Raw genomic sequence first — 17,073 nt, 5'->3', positions numbered from 1 at the left:
TGGGTATACCACAGGGGGCTGTGGTGTTTCCTTTACTTTTCACTTTGTTTTTCAGTAATATGTCATACACCATGGCCAAGCTAGGTTAGAACAGCATGCAGATGACAGCATTATACTTTGTGACCAGTTAACTCTGGAGCATTTTCAAAAACATTCAGAACTATTTTCAGCTATCTCACCATCTCTGCATCTCAGACTAGTTTTAAGATCCATGTATGGCATAACTTCTAGCTTAAGTTAATACTGTCGAACTCGAGAATTTCATACTGAGTGCAACTAAAGTCTGTCAACATATAAAAAACATTCTCAAAATCACCCAGAAGCTTTGGATGCAATACAGGCTAAACTGTTTTTCACTTACTACCTGTGTCTTAGTACAACTTGAATCAGAACTGTGTTCTAGCCTCTTCTATATCATTAGCAATCTTACAAATATATCGTCCATCAGTAAACTAGTAAAGGCATGTAAACAAGTAGTCAGCTTTACAACTGACCTTTGCAGCTCACCACCCCATTTATTTCCTAATGTGAATTGAGCTCAGACAGTATCTCTTCTCACTTCAGTTAAAGACTGTGTGTATAACATATTTTATAAATCATACAGGTACCCTGTGTAACAATTGGTAATAGAATACCTTCGAGTATAGCTCATGTAAAGAACACCATGGTAAAGATGGCTTCTACAGTACAACAATGGACTATTCTCATGATTACTCTCAAGTTCATGAATTCCAAAAAAGGCCATGTTTGTGGAAGCAGTGTAGACCTGATACTTAAAGTACATAAACAACACCTCTTAACAAGTGAGTGCCAAGACTCCATCTTGTTAACCTTACTGTGTAGTAAGACTCCCAACTGGTATTCCCCAACTATCTATCATGTGAATCATATATGGTACGGTACATTTGATGTCTTGAGGCCTCTTGTAGCAGGATTTAGGAATAAAGCAAATACAGTCCTGATATTTACAAATTAACTTCAACAAGATGTCATGGGACATCTCAAAATATTGATACAGAATATCAGCAGTTGGACAATAAAGCTACCCTTTCAACCACCTGAATGTACTTTTTAGGTTCTCTGAGCATAGCATCTTTCATATGTGTTTTCTTAAAATTAAGATGGCTATACCTCACAAGAAAGCTGTGCAAAGCCAAAATTAATGGGGATACGAAGACCCAAAAATAGGGACAAATTTTAAATAATGCTCTTATAAACATAGAGGGTTGGTAGAATAAAAAAGATGTTGTTAGCTTGCATTTCCTGAAGGATATGAAGTCTGCAACTCTACTGTCATTATTTAGTGATTTTTAACCTTCAATGATTTGCTAGAAAGCCATAACTTTTATGATGAATAGACCAATATGAGGCAAAAATCTGGTCATTCTGTGAAAATCTGGACAGTTGAGAGGTATGATGGCTAATCTTTATTAGCCCTTCTACAGACTTATCAGCATGAAAGGTAAATGGACCAGGTCCATCATACTCCATTGGTCTTTCTGATTCTTTTGGTGTGGAACTTGACACTTTGCTAACTAACGTAGGTATAGTATGAAATGCTTCTACTGCCTCAGTCCTCTTCCGACTCTAACTCAAGGAAAGATGTATTCCTCTGATTTGTGAGCTTTCATCCAGCCAGCCAGATAAAATTTCCCAACTTCTAAATCTCTCTGTATGCCGGTGGAGTCAGGCTTGAGGTTTCTCGCACAGATAAATTCCTTTTGTCTGCATGTACATATACTTGCATCTACTTGTTCAAGTCCTTTTTAAGTTCAGGAACCAGTTTTTCACTCATCAGTGTTAATGTGTTGCCTGAATCTAAAAGTGCATATACCAGTATTCCGTCTACCCTTACTTCACACTTTATCAATATGTTATATAATTCACAAACATGTTAATGCAGATATCACACTGCTTAGAAAACATAGGAAATTACATTTTTAAGCAAAATATTGAAGATGATTGAACTTGAAATACTTACTTGGGCTGTTTTATGTTCTGGTCCAACTTATTTCTTGTCTCTCTCTTAAAAGTTTCTAGATCTTCCATCTCCAACTCTTAACCCAACATTAAAAACCAGGAACCACACAGAAAACTCGGAACAGCAAAACCAGTACAGCACAGAGATTCTGAAGAAGTCCTTGATACAATCATGACCGAAGTGCTTAATTGTTTTTCAATAAAACTGCATAATTGTTTTTCAATAAAACTGCATTTATTGTATTGCGGTTGAGTCCGTTTGTACATGTTGTACAGGTTTTGTCATCTTAACCCAACATTAGGCATACCTTGCTTCTTAGGTAAATGAGATTCAGTCACCTTCTATCTGTGAGTAAATGACAATTCAGCAGCCATATATATATATATATATATATATATATATATATATATATATATGTATGGTTTACTCTTGAAATGTCAAACGGCACTACATCGACTGTACTATAGTTGAACACGGAAGTTCGAAAATAGTAATGTCGACGACAAAAAAACTATCTAGGACTGTGTTTTAACATGGGTCGAGGTAGGGGAGATGTTTGTAGTTCTGAATAATACTGAACACCTACCTCGACCCATGTTAAAACCATTCCTAGATTGTTTTTTTTGACGTCGACATTACTATTTTCGAACTTCCGTGTTCGACTATAGTACAGTCGACGTAGTGCCGTTCGACATTTTAATAGTAAACCATATATATATATATATATATATATATATATATATATATATATATTTACAAAAGCACTTTACTATCTCAAAATACTGAAATGTCGAATTTCAGTATCTCGAGACAAAAGTGCCGAAAGTGCAGTTGAGCAAAACTGCACTTGATCGAACTCGAAATGTCAAATCCGCACTTGTGGTGGCACACTACATGGGATTTGCTGTGTTTGCAAGGTGCGGTGTGCTGTGGGATATGGTTTGCCTGCCATTGTGTGGATATATCTGGATATTCAGGCAAGTGCTATTTTTTAATGGTTTTGGGTATGGATTTGAGTGTATGTGAGTGTGTTGGGAAGTTTTAGTTTAGGGTAGGTAGGTAGGTAAGAGTGTGAGTCTGTAAGTGTTGAAAGTGGTGGTTTTTGTACGTATGTGATGTATGTTTGCGCAAGGGGAATTTAGAGTATGTACTGGTGGGTTTAGTGTCTTTGTCTTTTTAGTGCAACCTCGGCGTTAGTATATATTAGTAGCGGGAGGGGGCTTGCCCCCCTGTTTATATGTAGGGTAGGTGTGTGTATTTGTGGTGTTGTGTTTGTGTATGTTTTGTTGGTTTGGGGAGGAAGGTGTATGTTTGTGTGGTGGAGGGTGTATTTAAAAGTCACAATTTTTAATTTCAGGCTTTTGGGGTTTCGATATTGTGAATGTTCGACTTTATAGTCTCGGGAAACTATCGAATTTCAAAGTGAATCCATATATATAAATCTGCTTTTCTCACCTCATCCTCCAATAACATCAGCGTACAGCCTGACTCCCACACAAAACTTCTAGGTGCCATCATTGATGACGAACTTAAATTTAATCTACACATCCTTCAAAGTATAAAAAAAACTCACCAAAAGCTGGGTATCCTCTGCAAAACCGTAGATTCCTGACCTATAATGCTAGACTGTCCCTGGCTCAGGCTGCTCTTCTCCCCTCCATTCTCTATGCCACCCCAGTACTAACTAATATTCAATCCACTACCCTGGCCAAACTCCAGCAATAGCAAGATTCATCACAAACTCCCCACATAACTCACACCACTGCCTCGCACTCAACTCACTACAATTGCTAGAACTCCCTCAACGACTCCTATCTCAGTTACAAATTATTCACTCTATACTTTATAAACTATCCTCCTGCCCTGTCCTTTCCTCCTTGGTATCCATTTACACACCAACTCGCACACTTCGTACTTCTAACCAACAACTCCATCTACCAACCCAAAAAAATAATCGACAGACTACTATATAAATCCACCCCATCTCAGGTTGGAATAACCTCCGATCCCACTTACGCTCCATTACACACCCTATACAATTTAAGAAAGAACTCAGACTACACTTGATTAAAACCAAAACTTATACTTGTCATGACCCTACCTAACTCCAGTACAACTTCCTATACAACTTCTCAGCATACATTTTACCACTCCAGTACTATTCCTTTCTACCACAATCTCGTACAATCCCCTCGGCATGTTATCTCCCACATATTTTTCTCTAACATCACATTACACCTCTAGATATCCCTTCCACCCCATTCATGCACACTCATCTCTCACACCTCATAATTTGTACTATTCCTAAATACTACAACTTGCTATACACCTTACCACATAAGTTATAATCAGTTATGTGTAAAAAAAAAAAATTTTTTTTTGAAGTACAGTACTTATTTGTACTTTTTGTGTCACTGTGAATTGCTTTAAATTTTACTGCTAATAATGATTGTTTTTTAATTGTAAACTAAACTGTTATATGTATAGTTAAACTGCCTGTAACTGGAGCGTTTCTCCTCTGATCTCCACTGAAAAAGGGCTCCTGGCCTAGCTGGACTAACCCATTTAATAAAATCAATAAATGTCAAATTAATACAAATTTTGAACACTTCAAATCCCAGCTCCATTCCCACCTCTCCCAAATCTGGAAATGCAATTGCACTCTTCCTACCTAATTCCATACAACGCCACCCCTACATGTTCTTTCTTATGTACCTTTACTCTTGTTGCTTTATCTACAGCTGCCCCTCTCTGCATCAAACGTACAAGTCCAAACCTTGAATTGATTATCATGTAAATACTGTATATAGCTTTCTATCACTACTCTCTGCTAATGGCTCTCTTACTATGTATGTATACTATGAACTGCGCTCACGTTTTTCCTTTTCTTCTTCTCCTTTGCACCATTCAAGTTTGTTACTCCTTATTATATAAAAACTCTTGTTATTCAAAATGTATAATTCTATGTTTAACTGTATAAATGTAAAATTCTATGCTTGTTTTTGTTGTATATTACATGGAGCTTTTCTCCCTGGGCCTCCACTGAAAATGGGCCTTTTCAACCCAGTGGACCTCCCCGGTTATCAAACTGGAAATAAATAAATAAATTATATATATATATATATATATATATATATATATATATATATATATATATATATTTATATATATTTCGACTGGTTTGATGAGGTGATCCTCAGTGGTGGGGGGATAGTGCTACAACAACCACCATGTTGGAGTGCCCAGTAGACCTCTTGAGCCATATGAGGAGCATCATCTCTGCCTTCAGGATGCTGTTGAACTCTGGTTTTAACCACTTGCAGGCTAGTTGGTGAAGGTCAAGCATTTGCAAACTGAAGTGGACATTCAGGCAGGTAACCTTTGAGCCCTTACAACATGTGTTATGCCACTGCAAATCAGTATTTTAACTTTTAATTTTTAGCATAATTATTAGCACTAACAAAACTCTACATCATACAAAACTGTCTGTGCTTCCCCAAAAAGAAATGTTGTGATAGTCCTAGCCCACTCAATTTTAGACCAGCACTCACACTCAATACTTTGAATTCATCTTCTCTATGAATGATTTAGCATCAATATTAATGCTGCTGTTACCATCACCACTGGATTACAAACCACTGAAAGTGGAGTCTGGGTTTCTGCCAGAGATTTATATCTTTCTTGTAAGCCTAATAACAGTATGCTGGAGTGCAGATATATTCCACTGAAGTGTTTCCACTCTTCAGTTATTTCTAAGGACAAAGTTTGAGTTATTTCATATATGCACTGTTGTGAAGTCTGTTGCTAGTGACTGATTTCTTGAAAACCCTTAAATATCGACTCAGTACATACATTCCATCTTCCAGTATGAGTAGCACTTCTCTCAAAATGAAGTATACTGCCCTTTTCCCAAGTTTCACTTGTCTGGGCTCAGGGTACCAACAATAACAGAACAAAATTATAAGTTATCTGGACTTAAAACTTCAGGAATTTCTGTTTGAGTTTTATTTATTTATTTATTTTTTGTTCTTAGGCTTTCTTTATAGTAAATATATGATAACACTTCATGAATAATTTTATAAAAGCCATAGTTTGAATAATTATCATTTGACGTCTCCGTAGCCTTCACCAGTTGACAGCAGGTGCTCAGTTGGGGAGGTTCTATTGAGAATATGATCATCACACCAGTTGCATAACTGTGCAAATGTTTTGGGTGCATGCCTCCAACCAGCCATATATGTATACTGTAGTTGCTGTAAATGTCATTTTCAGCCAGAATGGTACCCCTTTAACCCTTGCAGAGTTATTACTAAACGGGACAGTGGTTACAATTGGCAATCAGTGTGGGGGTGGGTTTGGTGTTATGGTTAAGATCTTCACCATATATACACTAGGTACATAGTTTAATTCTGATTTCATGCTATTGGCTAGGCTTAAAATGGCTCTTCAACCCAGTTAGCCTAGTATTCACATCTGAACCTATACACACATCTGTTTTTCTGTATTTCCAGTAGCTTGGAATCAAACGTTGTCTACATCATCCACCATATGTGACATTTTGATGTCTTTTTGCCCAGGACTGGGAAATAAACACAGTCTGAAAGTTTTTTATGAAATAACTTTCACTGAAAGGAAAATTAAACTAAGCAGAGTGTTTGTTCCAAGTACATGAAAAGCACAATAAGAAATTGTCTAAATAAACCTGTTGCAGGAATGCAGTTTGTTTCAGTGTCTTTTAAACTCTTGTACAGGTTATGGCTCATTTTAGTTGCTCATGACTGTTTATTCATACCATAAAAGGATACAGTTCCCATAGCACAGCCAAATACAAAACACATTATTTAAACAGCTTAGTCTTTTTTTTCCAGAAGGCAAAAGTGAGCAGACTAATGGGCAGGTTTTATGCTACCAGTAGAGACATAGGTCTCATCCTCCTAAGAGGCCAAAGTAGAGCACAGACCATATCAATTTGTGAAAAACAGTCAAAATGAGGAACACCCTATTTTTGCACCGAGAGAAAAAGCACCATTTCCAAGGAACCTGGTTGAAGTGGGCTTTCTGCCAAAAGTATGAAGTTAGTGAATATTGTATATTTTTAAAAATTCAATAAGACACACGTCAGTAAATAAAACAAAGTCAGCAGCAGCATAGCTCTCAACCTCTGGACAAAGCCAAAAAATAATGCGGGGGGACAACACAACAAAAAGAGGAATCAGTTTTAAATCTTGATCTTATAAATTTAGAAAGTTGCTAGAATAAAATTTTTCTGTTGCCATACATTTTCTGAAGGATATGAAGTCTGAAACTGAAAGTCCTGCCATTTAGTGAATTCACTTCTCACTGATTTGCCACAAAAGTCAAGAAAACCAAAAATTTTGAGGAACAGACCAAAAATATGACAAATGTGGACATTCTGCAAAAATATGGGGAGTTGAGAGGTATGAGCAGCAACCATTCATAAAATGCAATATAGTTAGTAGCAAATAGCTACATAACAGTATTCAAGTGGCACTACTAAAAAATGCTCTTCAGCACCTGGTTTTCCACGCTCTCCACATTTTCTCCCAGCTAAATCTATTAACTCAACCAATCAAGGAGAAATCAGAGCAAAATCAGGGACGAATAAAAAAATTAGTCAGGGACACTTAAAATATTGCTGCCATTACCTTGACTAGTGACAGAATAAGAAAATGTGAATTAATGAAGTCTGAAACTCAAATCTATGTCATTACTTAGTGACTTGAATCCTTAGAGATTTGCCAAAAAAACCCCACAAATTTTATGAGGAACAGACCAAAAATATGAAGCAAAAATCTGTAACCCTACTCTTGACTGAGAAGTTGCAGCTCCGCAAGTCCAGTAGTCCACAACCGCCAAATGCAATCAAGAACAAAAAAAAAAATCCAAGGCAGGGTTATAGGTCCCAGGCAGCAACACCACCACCACAACCATCCCAAGAAGTAAAAAAAACTCAGCTCTTTTTCGTCATGTTAGTTGGTCTGGTGCACAGATACTGTAACTGATGCACTGCAGTGCCTGTAGTAACTTTCATTCAGCTAGCCAGTTTATGTATCTTATCCATCATCCCACAGACAGAGCGAACAAATATCAAAAATGAATCCTCCTCAGCTCAGGAAACACCATCCAGGGTGATATGCAGTCAGATGAAGACTAACTTGCCAGCCCGTAAATACAAGTGTGGTGATCTTTCTGTACCCTGCAATACCCATTGTGAAGGTATTGCAGTGGCTCAAAAAACTAGTAACAGTACGCGACTGACCACATTTTGTTCCTCCTGATTGGCTCCCTTTGTCTCTGTTACTTGACTGGCCTGTACAGTGTGATGTCAATTTGGCTATAATTGAGATAAATGAGCCAATCAAAAATCGCAAACCAGAACCACCACTGTTCAGTGCTGAACAGGAGAACAGCGAGCTAAATCTATCACTAATGCAGAGCGTTATGCACAATCCAGAGCACTTAGGTGCTCATGACAGAGACCTTTCACTTATTAGGCCCATAAAGAACTGAATCACCATTGGTATTCCAGATGTAATCTAGACAATCTTATTTTCAGAAGTTTCCTGAAAATCTAACATTCTTCAACTCTGTGGAAAATCCATTAGACAAAATACTCACTTTCCACAGTAAGAAATTATTACTTCCCCAAAGTGTTATTCTGTCTCTCCCACTCACATGGTGGATTTTTAAATCTCCCTTTTATTATAGCTCAGCTTGTCTCATTTTCTTCTAGCTGTAGCTCTACCCTGCCTTAGCTGCTGGATGTAATTAACTCTTTCTGAACTAGCAACCATTTGAAGCTCTCAGGTATATCAGTTCAACTGAAGACTTAATAAATCATATTCTGTATACAAAACATTCATGCTATCTTCAGCTCAAGTCCTTTACCACATACTATCAAACTAGAGTTGAAAAACTAATTTTTGTCTTTTATATGGTTAAGGAAACTAGCACTATTTTGGCATGCAACCAAAGTTTGCAGCAACTCCAAAAAAATGGCCAAAAGTCTTTCCAAACCAATTTCAAAAAGAATTAAAAACTACTTTCCTCTTCATAGTTATCCGCCTCCACCATCAAGTAAATTCCAACATCATATAAACATAACTAAAGCAAAAATTAATCAACTGCTGTTCTGGGTGGTGGAGGGATGTTTTCCAATTCTTTCTGCTGGAGAAAGAAATGCAAACAGCAAAGACACTGTTTGTAAAACTGGAATACAGACTATATATTATATGTGCAGCCCCTCAAAAGAACATCCCTAAATTGCAAGCTGTGTTTTACCAAATCCAAGTATTCATTATCTTCTCACCTAGAAAAGCCCTTTTTTTCCTGTTTTTGCACATGGGTCAGGGTGTGACTTCAACAGTGACAATCAGCTAAAGCCAAGGTTTACACCGCGGGGTGGCTAGTACTGCAGCGATAGTTCTTCCAAACCACACACTTGCATGTACACTCACACCTATGGCCTATTTAATGTGTCCAGTCCACCTGCTGCATGTTTTTGGAATGTGGGAGTTAAACAGAGCACCCGGAGGAAACCCACACAAACACACGGAGGACATGCAGATTCCACACAGAAGGCAGCCCACCTGAGAACTGAACCAGGGAACATGTTGCTGTGAGGCAACAGCACTATCCTATCATTCCCTTACAAATGGCTAAATGTAAAATAACAGTGCACAACTTTTACTTTTTTCTTTTCTATTTAAAATTATTAATTTAAAATCATTTCCACTTCTTATTAGATGACTCCGTTAGAACCTCCATTTATTATCTGAGATCCATACCCACTTCGTGTCCACCCTACAAATTCCAAAATATTAAATTATAATGTAATAGTCATTGCCTCTCACTCATTGGACATAATCTCTGAAAAATACTGCCCGCCAGATTAAAAAAGCTTCAGTCTCTCCCTAGATTTAGCTGAAAATTAAGGAAAAATATTGTAAAAGAATTTAAATCTACCTGCTTTCAGGACCGTGTCATCATTTAAATGGCTTCCACTCTTTCATACTCATACCAATTAAACTAGTAATGTTCTGTAGTCCTATCTCACCTTCATTCTTGCATATGGGTTTGTAGCCGATCCTTTACTCCGACTTGGCTGATTACAAAGCTCAAAGTCTCTAAGTTGGCTCGTGGCAAGGTAGGTATCCCATAATGCACTAGTAACAATCCCCAGATCTCGTTTGCCACGTCTATGGGTTCAGAAGTGTTCTCTTTCTTGGCCGTGGCTAAGCTGGAATATTTTCTTATTCAAATTTTTATAGTGATATTTTTTGACTGCAGTAGTTTAGTATTAATAGCTTACTGTTAACTTGTACTAGTTAGTGTGTTTTTGAAGTTTTATTACAAATTGTTGTTGCTGTTTATTGGCTGTCACTTCTGCAGGCCTTCCTTACTGGTATCCCTTTGTTTTCTGTGTGCTAGTTACTGGTAATCTTTTCTTAGGCATAGGTCTGTTTTTTAGTTAGGACCTATTCTAGCCTTTGTCTGTTGCTTGTTTATTCTCTGTCTCACCTACCCCTCTGTTCAGAGCTAGGCCCATTTAAGTTAGAGGACCTAGTCCTCTATTGCCTTTTCCCTTGTGTGTTTTTTCCACAGCAGGGCTAAGCTAATTTTAAGTTAGAGGACCTTGTCCTCTCTTCTGTATCATTCTGCATTTATAGTTTGTGATTGTTGTTGTGACAGCCTCAGGAGCCCCCCTTGGGTGGCCGCCAGTCTTCCGAGACCTCCCCAGAATACCCTTTTGAGAGCCCTCCTCAGAAGAGAACTTAAAAGAGGAGCTAAGGGTCCCCTAGGTCGTCCTCTGATATCTCCTTCATAGATATCCTAGAGATCCTGAAACAGAGAGGCGGCTGGCCTACCGTCACCCCTTCTGATGAGGAGTCAGTGTATCTGAAGGCTTTCGGGTCTCAACCTTCCACCTCTTGGGTGTCTCCACCTTTTGATGAGTGTTAGATTTGGTGAGTCAAAAGGTGTGGGGAAACTCCTGACACTGTGGAACCAGTCCCCAGAAGGCTGAACAAATTTCTTTCAGCTCCCAGGGAAAGAGTTTCTGACCAAAGGTGTGCCTGTAGATGGCATAGTGGTGGCAGCAGCCACAAAGAAGGAATTAGTGGAGACTTCATCTGTGCACCCATCGAACAGAGAGTCTCGAACGACGGACAGATATGGGAAGTGTATTTTTTCTTCAGTGGCTTTTACACTCAGATCGCTGAATTACCTTACCCATTTCACTAGGCTCCAAAGAGATCTTCTAAAAGAGCTAGGAGATACTCTCCAAGGTACTTTAACTGAAGGAGTACCTGAGAAAGTTACTGCTCAGTTGTCCACCTTAAACTCTATTGTTAGCTCCTCCATGAGGCTGATATCTTAAGCAGCAGATGGAGCAAGCAGGGCAGCGAGTTCAGGCGTTTCCCTTAGGAGACGCTCCTGGATGCGCTTATGTAACTTTGCGGAGCCTTTCAAATCTAAATTTACCAATGCCAATTTGACGGTTCCTCTCTATTTGGACCAAAGGTAAAAGACACAATCACCAGATGCGAGCAGGAAGACTCTTTCTGCCGTGGGAGTATGTTTTTCCATCCCTTCTAGACCATACCCTAAAGGGCAGAGAGGCAGAAAAATGTGGTCCAAGAAATCTGAGATTTTTCCGAGACGCACAAGGTGATTCCTTCTCCAAAGGCAGAGGGAGAGGAACTAGTGGTAGACATCAACCTACAGGCGGGAGGGGGGTCTGCAAAACCAGGGTGACCACGATTCCTTTCGTGGACATCCCTATCAGCACTCCTGAAGTGGGGCCCAACTGTACTTCTCTGGAGCCAGTCGTGGGTCGCTTATCTTTGTACCCAGAAGCCTGTCATGACATCACACAAGATAAGTGGGTACAAAGAATAATTTCCAGTGGATACTCCATACCCTTCTCTTTTCCACCTCAACAAACCAAGAGAATCCCAGATGTTCCATCCAATCACAGGGATCAAGCAACTATAGAAGTCCAAAAGTTGCTTCAAAAGAGTCTCATACAAACCGTCCCCGCAGACCAGATAGGATTCAGAACTTACTCAAGATTCTTTTTAGTGCCAAAATGAAAAGGGGACTGGAGACCCATCTTGGATCTCAGCAATTTAAATGAATCAGTGAAGAAGTCCAAGTTCTGAATGGTAACACTGCAGTCTATACTCCCTCTGTTAGGGAAAGAGAATTGGATGTGCTCCATAGACCTCCAAGATGTGTACTACCACATAAAAATGGACAGAGCATCCAAGGAGTCATTTACGCTTCTGGCTGGGAGCCAGTCATTACCAATTTTGTGCTCTGCCCTTTGGTCTCACCACAGCCCCCAGGATGTTCACCAAATGCATGGCAGTAATAACGGCTAACTTGAGACGTCTTGGATTACAAGTGTTTCCATATCTGGATGACTGGCTTCTGACTGCCACCAACAGGCACCTACTTCTACAAGCCAGGGATTCAACCATCCATGTCTGCACTCAGCTAGGCATTACTATAGATTGGGAAACGTCTGTCTTTTCGCCCTCTCAATATGTGACTTTTATAGGTGCAGAAATACACAGTCGCAATGATGGCTCACCTTCTTTCAGACAGAGTGTAAAATTGAAGACAACAAATATACAGCCTGCTTCCCCAACACAAGATCAAAGCGAAGACAGTGCTGAAACTTCTAGGAACCATGGCCTCTACTATAACTCTAGTTCCGCTAGCCAGACTATATATGAGGATTCTACAATGGCTACTCTTTTCCCAGTGGTCTGTTCAGCAACTGCCTCTGTCTCATCTCATTTTAATAATGGAATCTTGCAAAAAGGACCTTCATTGGTGGATCCAGTCCAATCAACTAACGATAGGGAGACCATTCATTCCTCGCCAACCCGTTGCTACTGTGACCATGGATGCGTCCCACTTAGGGTGGGGGGCATTATCTAGAAAGGACAGTCCAAGGCACATGGCAAGAACATGAGGCTCACTTGCATATCAGTGTTTTATAGACGAGAGCCGTGCTACTAGTGTTGCAAGCACTTCATGACTTTCTTCCTCTAGGGACAATAGCAATCCAATCAGACTATCTCAGTGGTATGGTATATAAACAAACGGGGGGAACCAGATGTTACCCCCTATGTGGAGAGTCTCTACATGTTTGGAAGTGGGTAATATCTTCCCACCACTTTCTAGTTGAAACGCACATCCTAGGGGAGAATCATTGTGATAGCTGACAAGCTCAGCAGGGCAATTTTGATACCTCATGAGTGGTCTCTGAATCATAAAGTTGCGAAACAGATTTCCCGCAAATGGGGACAGCCTTGCTGCAATCTGTTAACCACCCCAATGAACACCAAATGCAGCAGCTACTTCACCCTTACCACCCCCCCCCCCGGGGGTGACACCGAGAGACGCACTTGTCCACAATTGGCCCTTGGGACTTCTTTATGCCTTTCCTCCCTTTCCACTAATATTGAAAGTGATCCAGAAAGCAAAGACTTTGGGAAGCAGAATGATTCTTATCACTCCTTACTGGCATCATCAGATTTGGTTCCCCTTTCTCGGGCCTCATCTTCTGGACGATCTATGGACTTTGGACCCAGTACCAGACCTAATACATATGTCAGGCACGTTCCATCCCTGTCTCCACACCCTCAACTTGACAGCGTGGCTGCTCCACTTCCATCCCTAGTCAGGCTTCATGATTTCTCCTCTGCAGTTACACATATTCTGACATCTTCTCATAAACCTTCTATGAGAAAATTGTACGCTAGCAAATGGAAAAGATTTTCTCTCTGGGCGCAAGCTACGAACATAGATCCATACACAGCCTCCATTCCCTTAGTGTTAGAATTTCTAACCAAACTTTTTAATCAGGGATTAGCTGCTGCTACAATCAAAGTTCAATTAGCAGCCATCTCCAATTTTCATTTGGGACACCATGAACCTAATCTTATGGCTCACAGATTGTGTAAATCATTTTTAAAAGGCACTACCTTACTAAGACCTCCTTTTCAAGAACCTATATCTTCATGGGATCTAAATTTTGTTCTTTCTAAACTTACCTCACCCCTTTTTGAACCTTCACATACATGTGATTTAAAGTTCTTTTCCTGGAAGACCATTTTTCTGGTAGCCATTACATCTGCCAGAAGAGTGTCAGAGCTGCAAGCACTCTGTCAAACCTCCTTACCTGATATTTCATAGAGACAGAGTTTCCCTTCACACTAACACTTCCTTCATCCCCAAGATTTGTTGACAATTAAATATTAATCACTCTTTTGAACTGCTGGTCTTTTTTCCAAATCATACAAACAAAGCGGAATATAAGTTTCATCAACTTGATGTGCACAGACAGTTAAGGTTCTATCTACATAGAACCAGAGTTTAGGAGATCAGACCAATTATTTATATCTTTTTCAGAGACAAGAAAAGGAATGCCAGTCTCCAAGATAATGTTATCAAACTGGATTTCAAATTGCATATCTTTTATTTACTCTTCTAATGGCAAAGAACTCCCATTTAAAATTAAAGCTCATTCCACCAGATCTATATCTACATCTGCTGCTTTTCAAGCCAGAATTCCAATGGACAGTATATGTGCAGCAGCAACTTGGGCTACCCCTCATACCTTTATCACTCATTACAAATTGGACTTGGCTTCCAGGGGTAGAGCCTCCTTTGGTTCCACGGTTCTTAGGAGTATATTCCCGTGAGCCACCCAAGAAAAAGGTGCTAGGGATGCTGTCCCATATGTAAGAATGAAAGCGAGATAGGACTACAGAACATAAAGAAGTTATGAACTCACCATAACGTTCCATGTTTGTAGTCCATCTTGCCCTTCATTCTTACGAACCCTCCCACCTACCCCCATCCATGTATCCTTGGAGGATCTGGAGACAAGATTATGTCTATCTTCCTTAGAGTTGGAGACCTTTCATCTTTGTTTTTCCTTGTGGAAATGCTTTTACATCACTTTTATAGACAGCAGCAAACAAAATCTGGGGATTACTAGTGCATTATGGGATACCTGTCTTGCCATGAGCCAACTTACAGACTTCGAGCTTTGTAATCGGCTCCGAACCCATATGTAAGAATGAAGGGCGAGATGGACTACAAACATGGAATGTTATGGTGAGTACATAACTTCTTTTTTTTTAATTCTGTAGAGTCTTGGACTTTGACCTGTTCCTGTCCTTTCTGTACTACCTCCTGCCCACTCTTCTCTCCTTTACTCTTAAGAAGTGTAAATACCTCCAGGCAGACCAGAAAATGGTCCAGTGGGATCAGTCCTCTAGCTTGGTTAACCTAGTTAAATAAATAAAGCAAGCAAATAAATGAAAATTAGAAGACTGATCATACATATACCACTTTGGTCTTTAATGTAGCATTTGCTATGGACTAATTTGCATGGGTATAGATTTGATCAGCATTCTTTCTACCTGACTGCATGTGTGTCACCATCTCGCTACAATACATGTAGCAGTAAATAAATATATATATATATATATATATATATATATGGGTCTACCTGACAACACCGACACATCACAACACCGACACCACATAACCGACAGTTCACAAACACGAAACCTCACATGCCCGACTCACCATAATAATACCGATGAAACAAACAAAAAAAAATCCCTGTCCCCAAAAAGCACACACACAACACAAGCACCAAAATCCATATATATATATATATATATATATATATATATATATATATATATATATTATTGCATAATGATACTACAAATAAAACCCTTCATTACAGGCTCAATAGTCTAATATTCATAGTATTTTTAGCAGACTTGGCATAGCTTGCTATCACATGTGTCCAAATGTGCTCGTACTACTATGTGTATGTAAGTTATATGTACACTGTGGCATTAGTGTGCGTGTGTGATCACATATTCATTAGCACCAAGTTCTGCTGAGTCCCCTAACAAATTACTTCAGGGTCAGCCTTAATAAAGACAATTTTTAGACCTGTTAGTCTAATTATTATTTTGTGTATGTTATAATAAAGTTTATCCAAATGACATGGAGACCTGCTTCTGTTAGATGTAGAACAGATGGAGTTTGAGGAAGGCTAGTGTCTGTTGAATCATGTCATTCTTTGTAGAAGTAACTGAAACCCTTAATGAATGCCTGACGAAGCACATTGCTTTTCTTTATCCTAAGGACTTTGACACTGTGCTGTATTAAGGAATAAATGACAAATTAGTAGCATTAAATGTATTGTATGTAATCCAGTAGGTAAAACAATTGTTAAGCAGCAGGGTATAATTCAGGGTGGAAAGTTGCCTGCCTATCCTGATGGAGAGTTACCATTAGTGTCGCACTGAGCTCTGTATTTGTTCTTGTGAGCTCTGGAGAGTTTACCATTAGTGTCCCACTGAGCTCTGTATTTGTTCTTGTGAACTCAATACCATTTTCTATGCATGGAATAAAAACTGTTGTCTAACTTGAAACTAAGTATCCTCAAAAATCTAAGTTGCTTACATATTTGTATAGTGTGAACTACAGGCAGCACCTTAATGAACCTCACTTTTCATGCTCTGAAAGTACAGCAAGGGGTGCTTATCTTGCAGTGTGTTATTACTGTAAAATTTAGTTATTAATTGACATTTGTTTACCCATAAAGTTAGCTGGGCACAGGTGACATTTTTCAGCAGAAGCACAGGGAGAAAAGCTCGAAGGAATCATTTTTAATGCAATCAATATTTCCAATAAATTTTATAATGCAGTTTCAGTGAAAACATAGCACAATAGTATAACTGGAATTAGTATTGATATTCAAAATCATTACATTTTAAAGGCATTGTATTGAGAATTTACAGGTACAACAGTGGTGTATAAGACAGGATAGCAGTAATTTAAGAAATACATTAGAGCGAGGTATTAGAGGGATTAAAGTAGTCAGAGTATTAACAGAGAAGTTATGATGGAATTGTAATTAGGTTGTGCTAATTAGAAGTAGGTATAGTAGTTTAAGAAGTACAGTAAAGTGAGGAATTAGAAGATATAAGCATGTAAAGTGATTTAGCACTTTAAAGGGAGGT

The 17,073-nt window shown here is 39.0% G+C and overlaps 1 protein-coding gene across 6 annotated transcripts in view; it reads left to right on the top strand.

Annotated features, from left to right (window-relative positions):
* Positions 1–17,073, top strand: part of IRAG2 (inositol 1,4,5-triphosphate receptor associated 2) — a 1,240,358-nt gene that overhangs the window by 1,140,933 nt on the left and 82,352 nt on the right. The window contains exon 36 of one of the 6 annotated variants that reach the window (XM_044087674.1): positions 2,034–2,155. The exons of the other annotated variants lie outside the window; for them this stretch is intronic. Within the exon in view, the coding sequence (XP_043943609.1) occupies positions 2,034–2,040 (7 nt within the window). The 3' untranslated portion in view covers positions 2,041–2,155. Of the gene's footprint in view, positions 1–2,033; positions 2,156–17,073 lie in introns of those variants that run through there. 6 annotated transcript variants of the gene reach the window in all.

Source organism: Protopterus annectens, chromosome 11.part0 (genome assembly GCF_019279795.1).
Source record: "Protopterus annectens isolate FY-2018-M chromosome 11.part0, PAN1.0, whole genome shotgun sequence".
In the NCBI taxonomy this organism is placed as follows: Eukaryota; Metazoa; Chordata; order Ceratodontiformes; family Protopteridae; genus Protopterus; species Protopterus annectens.
This window is presented reverse-complemented; position numbering and strand designations above follow the sequence as displayed.